The sequence below is a fragment of the Gorilla gorilla genome, chromosome 13, assembly GCF_029281585.2.
Source record: "Gorilla gorilla gorilla isolate KB3781 chromosome 13, NHGRI_mGorGor1-v2.1_pri, whole genome shotgun sequence".
Classification (NCBI taxonomy): Eukaryota; Metazoa; Chordata; class Mammalia; order Primates; family Hominidae; genus Gorilla; species Gorilla gorilla.
Window position 1 is genome coordinate 43417493 of NC_073237.2, and position 18458 is coordinate 43435950.

The window sequence follows — 18458 nt, forward strand, 5'->3', positions numbered from 1 at the left end:
TGGGGCATCATCCCGCAAGGTGATACAGGATAGGGATTCGGGGAAAAATTAACATGCTCACGGACGGAGCAGTGTCAGGAGAGTCAAACTGTAAGGTATTATGGAACAGGAAGATGGTAGGAAATGAAAGAAGCACCTGATCAGAGAAGGCAGGCAGGGAGTTATTAGAAGATTCCATTGGGAGAGAAACAGAAAGAATACAATGTTTAATTATATGGTAAGAGAGAGTTGTCTATGTCCCTAAAGTGCAGTGAAAGCCAATGGAAAGGAGGGGATGACGATGCAAGAAGAGGCGATGGTTAACTACTGATGCAGTGAGTCTGAGAAGGGACTGGTAAACACAAAGGTGGGGTTAACCTCCGACTGAGGGCAGGGTATGAGAGAAGGTGCAGAGAAATGTAGAGGTGAGAGGTAGGCATAGTGAATGGAATGGACTATGAAAAAAGGAAGCCACGGCCTAATGGGAAACAAACAAGAAATCCCACCAACCTTGAAGTTCTGATACTGCTATTTTATCAATTGTGTGACCGTGGCAAGTGACTTAACATTTTTTTAATGCCTTATCTTCCCTTTTGGTAAAAATGGGGGCACTAACTTCCAACTCCAAAACCAGGTGCCATTGTCCCACTTACTTGCAAGTGCCTTCTTAGATGTTTCTCTGTTTTTGTTTTAACGTTTCCCTTTCTGGGCAGAGGAGCTTGAAGATGGGCTGGATCTTATTAGCAAAGCAGGAGGGTGGGTCATCTGTGTACGGAGACAGTGATGTCATAAGCCTGAGAGATCACGAAGGGGTTGTAGCAGTGCTGGACATAGGCTAGAGAAATTAACACAACGTGAATAAAGATTTGCAGGCACCAGTGAGAACCCAAGGGAGATTAGAGAGCAGGGAGGCCTGATAGAAGAGGAATCAGGCCCCTAGCTGAAAAAGTGTTGGGGAGGTGTGCTACAAACTTCGTTTTATTTTTATTTATTTTTTGAGACAGGATCTCGCTCTGTTACCCAGGCTGGAGTGTAGTCACGTGATCTTGGTTCATTGCAGCCTCGACCTCCCAGGCTCAAGCGATCCTCCCACCTCAGCCTCCGGAGTAGCTGGGACCACAGGCCCGCGTCACCATGCCCGACTAATTTTTGTATATTTAGTAGAGACGCGTTTTCGCTATGTTGCCCAGGCTGGTCTCGAACTCCTGGGCTCAAAAGATCCTCCCGCCTCGGCCTCCCAAAGTGCTGGGATTATAGGCATTAGCCACTGCGCCCGGCACAAGCTTCGTGTCTGAACCTGGCTCAACGGTGGGCATTGAGCGGAGCCCACCCTGGAATCCACTCATCTCGGGAGGTTTGGGGATGGGCTTCAGCGAGTTCGGAGGCCCCGGAAATCGCCCAGATTCATTAATTTCCAGAAGGCTTGCAAGGGGGTCTCAACACAAAGATTAGGAAGCTGTAACCAGAGTTTGGTAAGCCCACCGGGAACGCGAGCCGCCTCCCAGCCTTGCGCCCTGACGCGCTCTAGCAGTGCTGCAGAAACTTCGAGAACTTCGTTTTCATCTCTTCCCCAACGCACGACCTCGGGCTTTTTCTTTTTGTAAACTGCTGAGTGTGGAGAGGCCCCGCCCTTCCGCGCCCAGCCGCGGGGCCGCCCCTGCCTCCTCCCCGGTACTCCTTCCTGGACGGCGCTGGAAGCCCTGGCGGCGGCGGCCCATGGGGCCCTTGGCGCTGCCCGCCTGGCTGCAGCCCAGGTAGGGCGCTCGGCCGAATCCCGAGGGGAGGGGGCGCGGGTGGAGGGCCTGGAGGCGGGAGCTCCCCTCTGCGGCGGGCGGGCGGCACCCCCCGCCCGCCAGCAAGGCGCAGCGCTACCGTGCCCAGGCACCCCTTGGAGCTCATGCAGGTATTTGCTAACTTACCCCTCTTGACCACCCTAGGAAGCAGGCTCTGTTATTTTCTCCATTTTACAGTTGAAGAAATGGGAAGGACAGGCTGCATGGCTACCCCTGCCCTTGTGAGCCCTCTGCCAGTACTTCCCTCCCCCACCAGGAGCCTTCTCTTGACTTTCTGAGACGCAGAGTTGCGGGGTGATTTTTAGATGTAACAGCCGTGGAAACACCTATCACACGTATAGATTTCAGGGCCTAGTTCCGGGGGGGGGAACAGATTCAGTCATATAGCGGTAGGGCCTGGGGGTGTATATGTTTAACCCACAAGCCAGGTAATTCTGATACAAGCTGAAGGAGGATTTCCTCTTCCCAAACCCTTTAGCAGTTCCTGCCTTTATAGGGGGGGAATGTCCCCAAATAAAACCATTCTGCCTTCCAGCTTATTTTCCTTGTTTCTAGGAGGTTTCACATCTTCAAGGAGGAGTAAATCTTGACCACACTGGCAGGGCTACTCCTGTCACTCTTCTGAACTCCCAGGGAACATTTCAAACAGTGCTTTTCCTAACTCCCTCAAACCATGTATCTGTCAATCTTCTCTTAGTCATCTCCCCAGCAACTCACAACACATTGTTAAACCCAGCTTGACTTCCCTTTTCTGGTATGAGCAACTAAACTGCTTTCGATGTGTATCTGATGAAGGAAACTATCTACCCTTGCAAAATGTTAATAGGCAGTGTCAAGATGTTAATACTAACCTCAATCACATAATGTGTTCAAAAGTCAGGTGTGTCCAATTACTGAATTACCCAACATTTGGATTGCTCCCATCCCTACCCCCCTTCAGAACTAAAACACTGTGTCTCGAGTTCTGCACTTAGCAAGCTGAGCTACTGGAACACATAGTGACATGTCAACCACTCTGCACACATGGATTTTTTGTTGTTGTTGTTGTTTTATTTTTTATTTTTGAGAACAGAGTTTTGATCTGTCGCCCAGGCTGGAGTGCAGTGGCGCTGTCTCCATTCACTGCAGCCTCTACCTCCCAGGTTCAAGTGATTGTCCTGCCTCAGCCTCCTGAGCAGCTAGCTAGGTAGCTGGGATTACAGGCATAGGTTACCACATCCGGCTTTTTTTTTTTTTTTTTTTTGTAAGTTGCCATGTTGGCCAGGGTGGTCTTGAACTTCTGGCCTCAAGTGATCCAACCCGCCTTGGCCTCCCAAAGTGCTGGGATTACATGCGTGAGCCACCGCACCCAGCCTGTTTTGTTTTTTTAAAGAATATTCAAAGCCGCCTTCGCAGTGGTTTCTTTTATTCCTTGGTGAGCAGCAAGGTTAGAACTTTATCAAAGATGAAAGCAGATTTTGAAAAAGCACTATATTTGGTTTTAAGCAAACTCACTATACAGATGGTCCATGACTCACAATTTTTTAAACTTTGTGATGGTGTGAAAATGATATGTATTCATTAGAAACCGTACTTCAAATTTTGGATTTTAATCTTTCCCCAGGCTAGCGATGTGCAGGTATGATACCCTTTCATGATGCTGGGCCGCAGCATCAGGCCGCAGCTCCCAGTTGGCCGCATGATCAGGAAGGTAAACAACCAGTACTCCACAGTGCACTGTGTTGCCAGATGATTCCACCCAACTGTAAGCTAATGTAGGTGTTCTGAGCAAGTTTAAGGTAGACTAGGCTAAGCTGTGATGTTCTGTAGATCAGTTGTATTACATGCATTTTCAACTTATGATATTTTCAGTTTATGATATTTTCAGCTGATGGGGTGTACCAGGACGTAACTTCATCATAAGTGAAGAAGCATCTGTATTTACTTTAGCGGGTAGTGTAGGCTATGGCTCCCTTCAAAATCTGATATGTACTTGGGGGTAACCAGACAAAAGACTGATATGGAACAGTTTTCTTTTGCTTTCTCAGGTTGGCCGGTACATTAAAGGACATGTGTACAGTGATGAAAGGATGATTAAAAAAGAAGTGTTTAATGGTATTTTCCTGTATTTATAGGTATAGGAAGAATGCGTATCTTTTCATCTATTACTTAATCCAGTTCTGTGGCCACTCTTGGATATTTACAAATATGACAGTCAGATTCTTTTCATTTGGAAAAGGTAAAACTCCAAAACAGTTTTTTTATTTTTAACTTTTAATCCTTGTTTTCACCTCATCCTGCTTATATTAAATTTCTACACACCTCAACCTTCTAATATCCTTCTCTAAAATTTGTATTTTTCAGCAACCATGTTTATTGCAAAACCTTCTTGGGGAAGGGGGAAGGTGGGATAAGTAAGGGAAAGGGATTTGGCTTCCCCCTGAGTTGGCAGTTTGCCTGAAAAAAGAGATGGATGGCACTGAGGTGGTATCATTTCATTGTTCCTTTTCCATTCTGTATCAAACCTTAGCAGATTTCTAGTGTTTTGAGGAAATCTCAGCATAACATTTTATGCAGAGAAATCAGGAATGAATCAAATTCTTCCAGTGTTTGTATTATTCCCCGGGTTTGAGGTAACTGGAGACTACTAGTAAGTGAAATACAAATTTTATATTCCCCAAGCCTCTATTTGGTCCCTTTAAGAAGTAATATGTAAATGACACACTTTGTAGAGGGCTAACCACTTATATAGGAGTCAGCATTAATGGTTTAAGTCATAAACTTCCTCTAGTTTCCTGAAAAGTAAAGTCACTGTTGGGTGACTAAATGACTATCGAAATAACATTCTCTTCATGTTCCATCCGCACGTGGGTAAGCATCCTCACAGTTTACAACTGTTGAGTGACTTGACAATCTAAGCAACTGCTGGCTTCAGCTAAAAACAAATGTTTAGAATGTAGCTGGGAAAAGTTATGCTGTGCTCATCATTTCAGACGTGTGTATCATAAGGAAGTTATTCTACTTGCAAGGTCGCATAAGCTATTTTATGTTGCTTTTTCTTACTGAAAATCTACAGATATAGTCTCGTCTTTGTTAAGGACCTCCAAAGATATAACCTAAAGCTTGAGTTACAACTACAAATGTTGAGAGTTTTCAAGCACAGGAAAACACAGGTGATGGGAAAACTTCTTTTATATTTTTATTAAAAAGCCATCACTTCTAGCCCTTTGAGGTTTGCTGAGGCAGTGCAGGCATATTACATGTCATTGGCAACACAAGCCGTGGACTGTCTTATGCTGTCTCACCTTCCCAGTGAGAAAAGTTACCTTAGTCAGCAAGTATTTCTTTTTCTTTTCTTTCTTTTTTTTTTCTTTTCTTTTTTCTTTTTTTTTGAGATGGAGTTTCCCTCTTGTCGCCCAGGCTGGAGTGCAATGGTACGACGTCACCTCACTGCAACCTCTGTCTCCCAGGTTCAAGTGATTCTCCTGCCTCAGCTCCCTGAGTAGCTGGGATTACAGGTGCCCGCCACCATGCCTGGCTAATATTTGTATTTTCAGTAGACACGGGGTTTCACCACATTGGCCAGGCTGGTATTGAACTCCTGACCAAAGGTGATCCGCCCGCCTCAGCCTCCCAAAGTGCTGGGATTACAGGCGTGAGCCACTGTGCCCGGCTCGGCGCATTTCTTTCTCAGTTATTATCCTGCCATTACAATTGTAGAAGCTTATTATTAAAGAAACACAACTGATTCGTTCAGGAGACAGACTGAAAACAACTAAGTGTGGCTTCAGTACAATTTTTGAATCAATGTATAAATTATGTAAGTAGCTCAACAGAAACCTGAAACCCTGAACGTGTTATACCTGCTATCTTCTTCCTTCACAGAGCTGTGTAATTCATAATGCTCTGGTACAGCAAGTGCAGGGCAGTGGATAAGAGCATGGACTGTGTACTTCAGGAACCATCTCTGAAATGGGGATGATGATAATAGTGTCCATCTTGTGGAGCTGCTGAGAAGAGAAATCCTTACTGCTCAATAAATTATTATTGTGTGAATCATCACTGGGCAGTAAAGAGAGCAAAATCTTCCCTACGAGTTTCTAAACATGGCAGGATTTCATTTTAGAACTTAAAGCAACACATTTATCCTATATAGAGGAACATTTGTTTCCCTTCCATTTCAGCTCCAAGTGCACAGTATTTCATCTGAACCCTCTGCAATGCAAACCCCAAAAGTCCTGATCAGAGGCCCAAGTTCCAGTGTTTAACAAAATCCAGAAAAGCACTAACCAAATATGTATAGAAACAAAATCCTAGATACATATGTTATTTGATATCATGGCATGATTAATGTCATTTCCATAAAGTTTCTCCGAAATAATATTTTTTCTCATCTTTGTCATTTTCTTGTCAGTGGAGAAGCTGTGAGCACATAGTGTCCTTAACAAGCTCACTTCTATTTACACTTGAGGTGGTCTAGATTCTAGGAGGTTACTCTTATGTGGGAATTGCTTTATAATCTTATAAGTGGGGAATAAATGCTACATGTATGTTTGGCCATGAAATCTTTCTCAAGTTTTGATTTCTTTTTGGAACAGGAGCAATTAAAATAGACTACAGTATGAAGTGCTTTCTTTGTTTGCATTGTATTGTTAATAATTTAGTAGCCTACTTAAGGAATTTTTCACATGTACAATGAAAAAGGAAGTGAATAATCTCCATTTGATTTCAAAGTGCTGCATAAATTTGGGTTATAATCTAGATTTTTCTTACTATGTCTGCATTTTTAACCCACGGAACACAGATTCAATGGTTGACACTTTTTATGCTATTGGACTTGTGATGCGACTTTGCCAATCCGTATCTCTCCTGGAACTGCTGCACATATATGTTGGCATTGAGTCAAACCATCTTCTCCCAAGGTTTTTGCAGGTAGGTTTGAATCACATATTATTATAGAATCTGTTTCATTTTTACATTTTTTCTATTTAAAGCTTCTCTTGACTTTATGGCAGTTAGAAAGCCAACCCTTGTCTTAGGTCACTGATAAGGAGAGTTAATTTCATGGAAGGACAACCTTATTGTAAAACTGCCCAATTAGAAATAACCAGTTGGAAACATTGAGGGCAGTGATGCTTGCTGATCTTGCAGCACTGCATTGGTCCTATCCTGGAAGGAGATTTCATAGCCACTTGCTACCCTCACTATGTCACTGCCTGGGGTAGTAGAAGACAATGATAAGGCATAGGACTGGAGACTTAGGCTTGAAGCCTGGCTTTTCTGCTTACCACTATGGGAACATACCACCCATACTATGGGAACAACCACTGGGCTGTTGAGGGAAAGGACACCACAAATAATACCTGGCAAAGAGTAGATGATTAAAAAACAAAAAGTTTCCTTCATCTATATCCAGAGAATAGAGTACTCCTAGGCCATTTCTTCCTCATTCCCTCTTTTTTACCAAACATCAATGGAAAGAGGAGATCATTTGTGTTTATCTAGTACAGCATCTGAGGATAGACTTGGGGAACACACAGACCCGGATTCAAATCCCAGTTCTACTTTGCACTAGCTGTATACATTTAAACAAGTCATTTAATCATTCTGAATTGCATTTTCTCATGTGATATGAAAATAACATGTATCTTATGAAGTAACTGAGAAAATGGATAAGTTCCTGGCGCTTAGTTAAGAATACAATACTCGGCAGCTGTTATTACTATTTTCTTAACTATTCTTTGTTCCCTCTTCCACGCCTCTAGCCCTAGATTACCATGTTCTTTGTAAAGACAGGTTGAAGGAAGATGGGAAATTTACTAGTAGTGACTTCATGTAGAAAATCATTGCTGGATAAAGGCAAAAAAATAAAAATAAAGATTTTCTGTAGATTTTATATAGTTCATATAGTTGTCCCTTTCTTATGGGACAGTAAAGGTTAGGCAACTATAAGAACACGAGTTTCAAGTCTACAGAAATAGGTATCTACATGAGTATAATTTTAGGTATCCTCAAAATAAATTTGAAAAATTGATAATTTTGACAATTTCACATTGTAAAAATAATGAAAATGTCAGAATTTTATGGTGTTGCCAGCACCTAGCAAAGTGCTTAGAATGTAAATGTACACTTTAAATTTTTGTTAAATGAAAGAGTGGCATAGATCCTTATATTAAAATTTGTCTAAAATATCATAAAAGCTTAAAAGATATAAATAGTATAATCCTAAGGAGCCTTTTAAGAACTGAGCATTACAAGTTTATGGAATATTTTAAATTTTGCTTATTAAGTAACAGTAGGGAAATAGTATCCATTAGGATAAAGACATTTAAAATGTTGAAATATCAAATGTAAAATAAAAGTTAGGGTAATGATGTATAAACTAATAACATAGTAGTCACTTAACTAGCTAAGACCTAGATGGAATTCCCTTTAGTATAGTTCCTTACAAAATAAACGGGGATACAGATCTGTCCCAACAGCAACATAGTATCTGGGAGCAAGATTTATTGGTGTTTATTACTTATTTACAATGTGGTGTACTTTGAAACAACCAAAATACATATAGTACCGGCATCCCATAATGCTAATGTTGGAAAATAGAATTAACAACTAACGTTAAATAAAAGTTGTGTTCTATCATCTGGAATGATTTTGCTTGGAGTATGAGTAAATTCATCTAAAATCTCAGTTATGTTTTCTATTGGTATTTTTTAAAGGACTTTTTACTTTTTTAGGCTAAGTGGCTGCTACTAGTTTCATGGTAAACATTTTCAAAATCAAAAGTAGTGTTATTTAATTATTGCCAGTGTAGAGAATGCACCTAGAGGGAATAGATAATTTTGTAAGGAAGAAAACTCACTGAGCACCTTGAATGTGCCTAGAAAGTGTGCACATATATGCTTTACAAAATTAGGCTTGTTTAGTAATAGAAATTATTATGTAACTTAGAAATCTCATTTCTTGGAGTTCCCGGAATTCCAGAATATACACCTGATTTTAATCACTGCTAATTAAAACTTTAATGGCTTATAGAAATATAACTGTAATCAAAGAACCAAATCTTGGTTTGGCAATTTAAACATAGGGGCAAATATACATTGACACCTTTTATTCAAAGGCGAGTTTGCAAAATCTGATGTTAGCGGAGTGCAAATGATTTTTAAGTCTTCAGTTACTGGGAGAGATAAGTCAGAGATCACTGTGTTAGGGAAGAAAATTATTCTCTTCCTGAGCTGACTATTATCAATTTTTGTTGTGGTTGTTTGGCTTCCTCTTTTTATCTCTTTTAGGATTTTATTTGGCCCCTATTTCTTTTATTAATTTATCATCCTTTTTGTGGTTCCCACAATGGAAATGGTGTTGGATAAAGGTTCAGAAACATACCGTTGTGCCCAAAGTTTCATTTTCTCCCTCCTTCCTATATTAGAGTTATGCAGACAATTAGAATTCCCTCATTATGGGATGGCGCTGAGGCCCCTGCTTTAAAATAATGAAACAAAACTTTCAGATTGTGTAATCATTCTTGGTTTTCCTGTTTCCCCATTTTTAAATGAAGAAACTGTAGTTAAGAGAGTGGCTGCTTTTAAGTAAGCTAAAAAACCATGTCGATACAGTTGTGATGTGATTTTGATTATTACCTTCAAGAGATTGTTAAGTGGGCCAGGTGCAGTGGCTGATGCCTGTAATCCCAGCACTTTGGGAGGCCGAGGCAGTCGGATCACGAGGTCAAGAGATTGAGACCATCCTGGCCAACATGGTGAAACCCTGTCTCTACTAAAAATACAAAAAAATTAGCTGGACGTGGTGGCACGTGCCTGAGATCCCAGCTACTCGGGAGGCTGAGGCAGGAGAATCACTTGAACCCTGGAGGCAGAGATTACAGTGAGCAGAGATCGCGCCACTGCACTCCAGCCTGGGTGACGGAGCAAGACTCCATCTCAAAAAAAAAAAAAAAAAAAAAGATTGTTAAGTGACAACTGAATTTTTCTTGGGGGGAACTGGTCCTGCACAATATTGAGAGAAATAATTCCAACCAACAGTAGGAACTGATTAGCTAGTTGAGCAATTGGCATTACACATATCAAGTAGTGGTGGTGTGTCCACAGGGGATAGGTTTGTTTTTGTGCTGTGTTTCTGTTACTTGTGCGTTTATTTTTAAATTTTTTAAATTATACTTTAAGTTCTAGGGTACATGTGCACAGTGTGCAGGTTTGTTACATATGTATACATGTGCCATGTTGGTGTGCTGCACCCATTAACTCGTCATTTATATTAGGTATATCTCCTAATGCTATTCCTCCCCCCTCCCCCCCACCCCACAACAGGCCCCTGTGTGTGATGTTCCCCTTCCTGTGTCCAAGTGTTCTCATTGTTCAATTCCCACCTATGAGGGAGAACATGTGGTGTTTGTTTTTCTGTCCTTGCAATAGTTTGCTCAGAATGATGGTTTCCAGCTTCATCCATGTCCCTACAAAGGACATGAACTCATCCTTTTTTATGGCTGCATAGTATTCCGTGGTGTATATGTGCCACATTTTCTTAATCCAGTCTATCATTGATGGGCATTTGGGTTGGTTCCAAGCAAGTCTTTGCTATTGTGAATAGTGCTGCAATAAACATACGTGTGCATGTGTCTTTATAGCAGCATGATTTATATAGTCCTTTGGGTATATACCCAGTAATGGGATGGCTGGGTCAAATGGTATTTCTAGTTCTAGATCCCTGAGGAATCTCCACACTGACTTCCACAATGGTTGAACTAGTTTACAGTCCCACCAACAGTGTAAAAGTGTTCCTATTTCTCCACATCCTCTCCAGCACCTGTTGTTTCCTGACTTTTTAATGATTGCCATTCTAACTGGTGTGAGATGGTATCTCATTGTGGTTTTGATTTGCATTTCTCTGATGGCCAGTGATGATGAGCATTTTTTCATGTGTCTGTTGGCTGCATAAATGTGTTCTTTTGAGAAGTATCTGTTCATATCCTTTGCCCACTTTTTGATGGGGTTGATTTTTTTTCCTGTAAATTTGTTCTTTGTAGATTCTGGATATTAGCCCTTTGTCAGATGGGTAGATTGTAAAATATTCTCCCATTCTGTAGGTTGCCTGTTCACTCTGATGGTAGTTTCTTTCGCTGTGCCGAAGCTTTTTAGTTTAATTAGATCCCATTTGTCAATTTTGGCTTTTGTTGCCATTGCTTTTGGTGTTTTAGTCATGAAGTCCTTGCCCATGCCTATGTCCTGAGTGGTATTGCCTAGGTGTTCTTCTAGGGTTTTTATGGTTTTAGGTCATACGTTTCAGTCTTTAATACATCATGAATTAATTTTTGTATAAAGTTTAAGGAAGGGATTTAGTTTCAGCTACATATGGCTAGCCAGTTTTCCTAGCACCATTTATTAAATAGGGAATCCTTTCCCCATTTGTTTTTTGTCAGGTTTGTCAAAGATCAGATGGTTGTAGATGTGTGGTATTACTTCTGAGGGCTCTGTTCTGTTCCATTGGTCTATATCTCTGTTTTGGTACCAGTACCATGCTGTTTTGGTTACTGTAGCCTTGTAGTATAGTTTGAAGTCAGGTAGCGTGATGCCTCTAGCTTTGTTCTTTTGGCTTAGGATTGTCTTGGTGATGTGGGCTCTTTTTTGGTTCCATATGAACTTTAAAGTAGTTTTTTCCAGTTCCGTGAAGAAAGTCATTGGTAGCTTGATGGGGATGGCATTGAATCTATAAATTACCTTGGGCAGTATGGCCATTTTCACGATATTGATTCTTCCTACCCATGAGCACGGAATGTTCTTCCATTTGTTTGTGTCCTCTTTTATTTCGTTGAGCAGTGGTTTGTAGTTCTCCTTGAAGAGGTCCTTCACATCCCTTGTAAGTTGGATTCTTAGGTATTTTATTCTCTTTGAAGCAATTGTGAATGGGAATTCACTCATGATTTGGCTCTCTGTTTGTCTCTTATTGGTGTATAGGAATGCCTGTGAGTTTTGCACATTGATTCTGTATCCTGAGACTTTGCTGAAGTTGCTTATCAGCTTAAGGAGATTTTGGGCTGAGACGATGGGGTTTTCTAAATATACAATCATGTCATCTGCAGACAGAGACAATTTGACTTCCTCTTTTCCTAATTGAATACCCTTTATTTCCTTCTCCTGCCTGATTGCCCTGGCCAGAACTTCCAACACTATGTTGAATAGGAGTGGTGAGAGAGGGCATCCCTGTCTTGTGCCAGTTTTCATAGGGAATGCTTCCAGTTTTTGCCCATTCAGTATGATATTGGCTGTGGGTTTGTCATAAATAGCTCTTATTATTTTGAGATACATCCCATCAATACCTAGCTTATGGAGATTTTTTAGCATGAAGGGCTGCTGAGTTTTGTCAAAGGCCTTTTCTGCATCTATTGAGATAATCATGTGGTTTTTGTCTTTGGTTCTGTTTATATGATGGATTACGTTTATTGATCTGAGTATGTTGAACCAGCCTTGCATCCCAGGGATGAAGCCAACTTGATCGTGGTGGATAAGCTTTTTGATGTGCTGCTGGACTCGGTTTTCCCTGTGCATTTTTAAATGTTTTACATGCACATCTTTATTTTGATAACTAGGGAGAAACCATTATGAATTTCTAAAATTACATATGAAAGGAAAGGAAAAAACCCATTGACTAAAAGACAATAATCATTTGACTGACATATATTTTATTTTTTTATACGCTTTGGGGAAAAGGGCAAAACCATAGCGTAGCTATTTATGGATTTCCAATTTTTGAAATAATTACACGACAATAAAAATCATATAAGAAAATACAGTAAACTTTGATACTTTTACTTTTTAAAATGGAAAAGTTAAAATGGTCCAAAAGAAGCATAAAAGAAATGATAATATAAATCAAAACTAGGTATCTCTCTTCTCCAATCCCCTCCTCCGAAATGAGCTTGAAAACTTTATTAGCTTAGAAAAAAATGTTGAATTGGAAAACTAGTTGATTTCAGTAAATTTAATCAAAACAACTTGACTTTTATAGTACAGAAACACTATCAACCCTGAAATGTTGATTTTGAGGGGCTTTGTTCAGTTTGCTTGTACAGAAGCCTGAGGAGGAGATTTTTATTCATACTGCTTTAGGATGTTTCAACTCAAGAAGAGGGGAAAATAGCCAACACTAACCTTTGTGTCATAACATTAGACTGATATCCCCTATAGGAAACCCTTAATAGATTACTCCATCACTTTTTGAGAAATGCTTTTAATGCCAGTATTTCATTTGTAATTGAATTAAAATGATTCAATTATACATCCTTCCCTCTGTGTCATAATAAACACTCCTGCACTATTAATTTTACACATTTTTACTCAATTTTTAAAATTTCTCAACCAAAACACTAAAAACTAATACTCCTAAATGATTGTGCTTACAGAGATTCCATTTATGAGCCCAAATCACATAAACTGTTTCTGTATTTGCCAGTAACACTTCTATTTCTGATCAGGGCAAGCAGGGATCTGTTTGTCAAAAATCCCTCTAAAGATTTCACAGTCACATACTCTTAAGAGAACAAATATGAAGGAATTCCCAAAGGAATTCCTTTTTGCCTTTTAGGCAAAAAGCCAGATTTATGAAGCAGGTGCTTATTTGCATTGCTAGACTAAATAATCTGACTTCCATTAAAATCACATAGATTTTTCTCACCAGTTTTGAGCTTGGAATAGGCTTATATTGTTAGAGAAGAAACTACCAAAGACAGTGTTGAGTTGTAACATTCTCCAAATTTTGAAGCCTCCTGAGGGTGAATTACATGTCCAATTCACTCTGTAGGTAAGATTTTAGAATCTTCTTGTTTTTCACATTTGATCCATGTGTGATAAGTATAAAGCTATATTTCTAGTGTAATTTTACAGATGCTGAGTTTGAATTTTTTAATTCACGGTCATTATCTACATAGAAAAATGTTTTCCTGTAAATACACTGTAAATCACTACATTAAAGTATATTTAAATACTTATTTTCCTAATCATAGCTTACATTTATTTGGGCTTTTATGTGTGTCAAACACTTTTCTCAGTTCTTTACATGTATTAACTTATTTAATCTTTACAACAACCTTTTCCTGTATATAATAATTACTATGTAACAATAGATGCTAATTATTATCTCTGGTATAATTACTTACCACAGAAGTAAATTATGCAAGGTCACATAGGTTTTGAATATTGTAGCAGACATTTAAGCTCTTTGGCTCTTGAGCTCTCAACTATTATGCTACATTTGTTTAGTGTTTCACCAAGTATAATATAAATATCATGAAGGCAGGGGCTTGGTCTTGTTCACAGCTATATCCCTTGGGACCCAGAACAGTGCACTCAATAATTATCTATTGAATGATGAATAAAGAAGGAAACAAATAACAATTATTTAAATGCATTTGTCTTATAGAAGCATGTAATTGGTAGTTTTTGAATATATAGATTTCTGAAGTTCTCAGAAAAGTTCAGAGGATTGAGAGTTTAGATTTTCATTTTAGTAAAATAGTAGTAGTCTTTTAGACTAAAAGTAATTTTAAGATTCTAGAAATTTTCCCTGTAGTTGAAGTATCATTTTTACCCTCCCATAGCTTATAAATCAAGTGCTACCTGCCATTTGTAAAGTAACAACTTAGTTTCAATTTTTGCCCAACCTGGAGTTTAGGATTCCCAAATAGAACATAAAAATGCCCAGCATTTTTATTATATAGTTATCACACTTTTGAGTAGATGACATTATCACTATGTTTAATTTAACCCAAGTTGTAGGATATTTACTATACCTTTTACTCTACCTGTTTGAGTTGTAATAAACAAGACCATTCTCTAGTAATTTGTCATATTTTCACAGGATTTGTTAAAAATGACAAAGGGCTAAATTCTTCCAAGTGTCAAGCTCTAAATAACTGGTCAAATGGTCATATTAGAGAAGACTGATAAATATTAAAAGCCTTTTCTTCAAAATTGTTTTGGTGTTAAGAAAATCAAGGAGGCTCTTGTTTTAAGGCTTAATTTTTAAGGAGAAGCTTTTTTAAAGAATAGGCTATAATCTGGATACTAGGTGATGGAGTAACTCATATCAAGTTACCAATGGTGAAAGAGTCTTAGTATTTCAGGAATTTGAAGTCGTATTGTCTAGATGTTGATTCCAGACTTGTAGGTAAGTCACTTTCAGTTGGTAAAATGCATGTCTTTTGTAAAACGCCTATAACAATAATAGCACCTACTTCTTAGGGTCATTATGGAGATAAAATGAGATGGTGTATATTTGGAACCTGGCACAAGGTAAACAATAAATATTAGCTTTATTTCAATTTAAGAACATCTCTGCCTAAATTTCCCCATTGTATTGCCATTGAATGGTCAAGTTAGAGTTGAATAACCATCAGATGATTTGTTAACGAATTAGATTGACACCGAATATAGAGGGAGTCTTCACTCGTGTGTATGTGTGTTGTGGTTTGGTTTGGGGGTCCATCCTGTTGCTGCTTTCTGTGCAGCTGGGATTTCATCGCTACCTTGCCACAGACAGTGAAGTGATGATTTTCAACAGGGTGAGTTTCATCATGCAGCTCCAGTCTCTCCCTTTTAGGAGATTTTCCCCTCTGTCCTCTTCAATTAAGGGATGACCTGACATCATGGATAGCTTACAACTCTGGAAACCAGGAGACTTCGGATATATATATGTTTCCAGGTCTGTTCCCAAATTCCTTGTTTCCAAAAAGGTGGGGCTGGGCTAGTATCAGAATGTTTTATCTAGAGGAGACCCTAGAGATCATCTTATTGAAAGGTGTCTAAGTTTTTTGAGTAGTCAGCCATGTAATTAGAAATCTGTATTTTATTCATGTATCCATTCATGTATGTGTATCTCCTGAGATTTCTAGCAAAAACTAGAAGGTTTTCCTAATAACCAAGCACTGATCAAATGTAAGAGAGGTAGAGCCTAAGAACTTATTTGCTGCTATGATCGTGTATCTGAAGGCTGAGAGGTGTCATGACATCAAGGTTGGATTGTTCAGTAATTATAATTGCAGTTCAGTAGAATTTATTATAGAAATTAAATCAATAGAGTATTATATTGTAAAGAAAGACTGAAAAAAGAAAAACAGCTATGTAGATAGCTTCCATGGTTTGACTAAGGTTTGAATCATATCTGATTCCCCTTAGCCAAACATAGACCCTCTTGACTCACCACTGTAGTCATGTCGTAAACATGCTGATATAGCTTATACACATGGATTTCTGATCATGTGGCCCACTGTTGGCAAATCTTGGATTTCTGGGCACTAGGTGATTTTCCAGGACTAGCAGCCTATAAATGCCAAGTCACAGGTTATCCCAGTCTTTTCTCCTTGATCCACTTTTAAAATAAAGAAAAATATAAATCATTCCCCTCTTTTCTTTACTGCGAATTTGACTGTTCAATCTTAAGTATATTTTCCTTTGACCATTAAGAGCAAGTAAACCATTTTATTAAAAACACACAAAATACAGAATGTACAGGATATATTAATATAACATAAGAAGGCACTTTATATTTAGGTTGGGAAAAAGGAATGTTTTTTTTATTTTTTGAGGCTAGTAATTGGGGCTAAGCCAAAAATGTGTGAAGTCTCAATGATTTGTAAATGCTGACTTGGAATATATTGAATTCTTTTCATTTTCCGCTAGCTTATAAGGGTTAGGATTATATTACTCCCCTACCAAAAAAAAGAAAAAAAAAAAAAGCTACAGATTTCTCTATTGGATGGAACTGAAATTTCTCAGCCTGTCATTCAAAACCCTTCACAACCCAGCTCCAAACATGTTTTCAATTTCATCTCCTTTTATTCCCTTCTATGCACCCTCCCCTCTAGCCCCTCAGTGGTTCACATTACTCCCCTGGGCACCCTACATTTTCATACCTCTGCCTCTTTGCTCAGGCTGCTCCCTTTGCCTAGGATGCCTTCTGTTATACCCAGTCTACCTGACAAACTCTTATTCATTTTTCAAGATCCAACTTGGATGAAATGAAATGTAGCATGTCTTCATTAATCTCTTTGCATTCTTTCTCCAGGCAGAAAGTATCTCGCTCACCTGTGCTCCCATATCTAGCACACACTGTGCTGGCTATTGTTCAGTTCTCCCACCACTGCTGCCCTCTCTGGAGCAAAGACTGTGTTTTCATTTTGGCATCTGACACACAGTGGACACTCAATAAAGCCTTGTCAAAGTGACTAGAAACACATGCATGTGGCAAGAAGAAAGGAAATATCCTGATTCACATAAAATATATGTCATTTTTTCATTCATTATATATTATTTGTAAAATATAGACAAATGAGGAACTGAAATTCAGCCATAACCCTACTCTCTCAGAGGGAGGCATTGTTAACAGTTTAGTATACATATTTCCAGCTAAAGTATACTTTTGAAAGGAGATCTGGTTTTTAAAATTAGAAAATTACCTACATAGCCTAATAGATGTCCTAATTTCTGACTTTGCTGTTTCTTTGTTAGCTCACAGAAAGAATAATCATCCTTTTTGTGGTGATCACCAGTCAAGAGGAAGTCCAAGAGAAATATGTGGTGTGTGTTTTATTCATCTTTTGGAATCTATTGGATATGATTAGGTAAGAAGGCAAAATAATCTCTTAAAACAAGGCTAAATTGCTTTCTGCAGTGAAACCAGTACTAGCAGTAACCAGAGGTTACTTGGTACGAGAGAGGAAAACATATCCCCTTTTCAAATTATTTTATCTTGATATGGAAATGTATTTTTAGTGTTCTCCATAATGGGCATATCAAAGATAATGAAAACCTACCGTGGTATTACAAGAGTAAATCAGCACATTCAGGTTTCTGCAGAAGGCTTGGCATAAAACCAACTTGGAATAACCCTCAGCTGTTTCCTAACAAAGGCATTCCTCACAATTGCTTTAGTACGGTTATTTTAATAAGCAAAGCAGGTCTTTTATTATATCACCAGAATTTACAGTTAGTTTCTGTGCATTCAAGAATCTTTTAAATATAGGGCCTCTCAGGAAGAAAATGCACTCTCACATTCCTTTACAATTCCAGTGGGTTCAAATGACTAACTTAAGTCCTTTTACTGCTAATTCTAAAACTTTGCAGTGAGATGTGCCTAGTCTTACCTCTACAAGTGGTGGTGTCAAACAGTCCCCTTTGCTCAGTGAGTGCTTACGCCTCACTCTGGGGAGGTGTCCTAACTGCTAGGTCAGCTTTCCCAAATAAGAACCGTCCCTCCTACTTGAGAGATCTGGATTTGAATAGGTAACAAAAGAGCCCTAGTTTGTTTTTTAGCCAAGGGTATATAAATTTTTTTATTATATTGTCAATAACTGAATTAAAATATGTTTAAATAATAAGTTGAGTCTTAGAGTGAATTAGAATGAAATCTTTTGTTGAAGTAAAATGAATTTAATTATGTATATAAATTAGTAATTTTTCATTTTTGAATTGATAGTTTAGTGGACTTGGGGCAAACTTCATGGACTTTTGTAGCCCATAACTTCTATTCATGAGACAATGGAACATCATTTGGGATTGAAGCTTTCTAGTATGTTACTCTTGGCTATGCTTACTCTTTCAGTGTCAGAGAAGCTCAATAAATACATTGGAGAACAAAACAACGTTTGCACTGAAAGAAGTAGCATGCTGTCATAGGAAAATTTTTGGACATAGAGGT

At 38.8% G+C, this 18458-nt stretch overlaps 1 protein-coding gene across 4 annotated transcripts in view; it reads left to right on the forward strand.

Moving 5' to 3' along the window:
- Positions 1 to 971: 971 nt before the first annotated feature.
- HACD4 (3-hydroxyacyl-CoA dehydratase 4) overlaps positions 972 to 18458 on the forward strand; it is a 28677-nt gene continuing 11190 nt past the window's right edge. Inside the window, exons 1-4 of one of the 4 annotated variants that reach the window (XM_031014203.3) lie at positions 972 to 1733; positions 3887 to 3990; positions 6556 to 6683; positions 17270 to 17382. In XM_031014203.3, the coding sequence (XP_030870063.1) occupies positions 1696 to 1733; positions 3887 to 3990; positions 6556 to 6683; positions 17270 to 17382 (383 nt within the window). In that variant the 5' untranslated portion in view covers positions 972 to 1695. Of the gene's footprint in view, positions 1883 to 3886; positions 3991 to 6555; positions 6684 to 17269; positions 17383 to 18458 lie in introns of all 4 variants that reach the window. The other 3 variants (XM_019033002.4, XM_019033003.4, XM_063696328.1) reach the window with 3 other exon arrangements.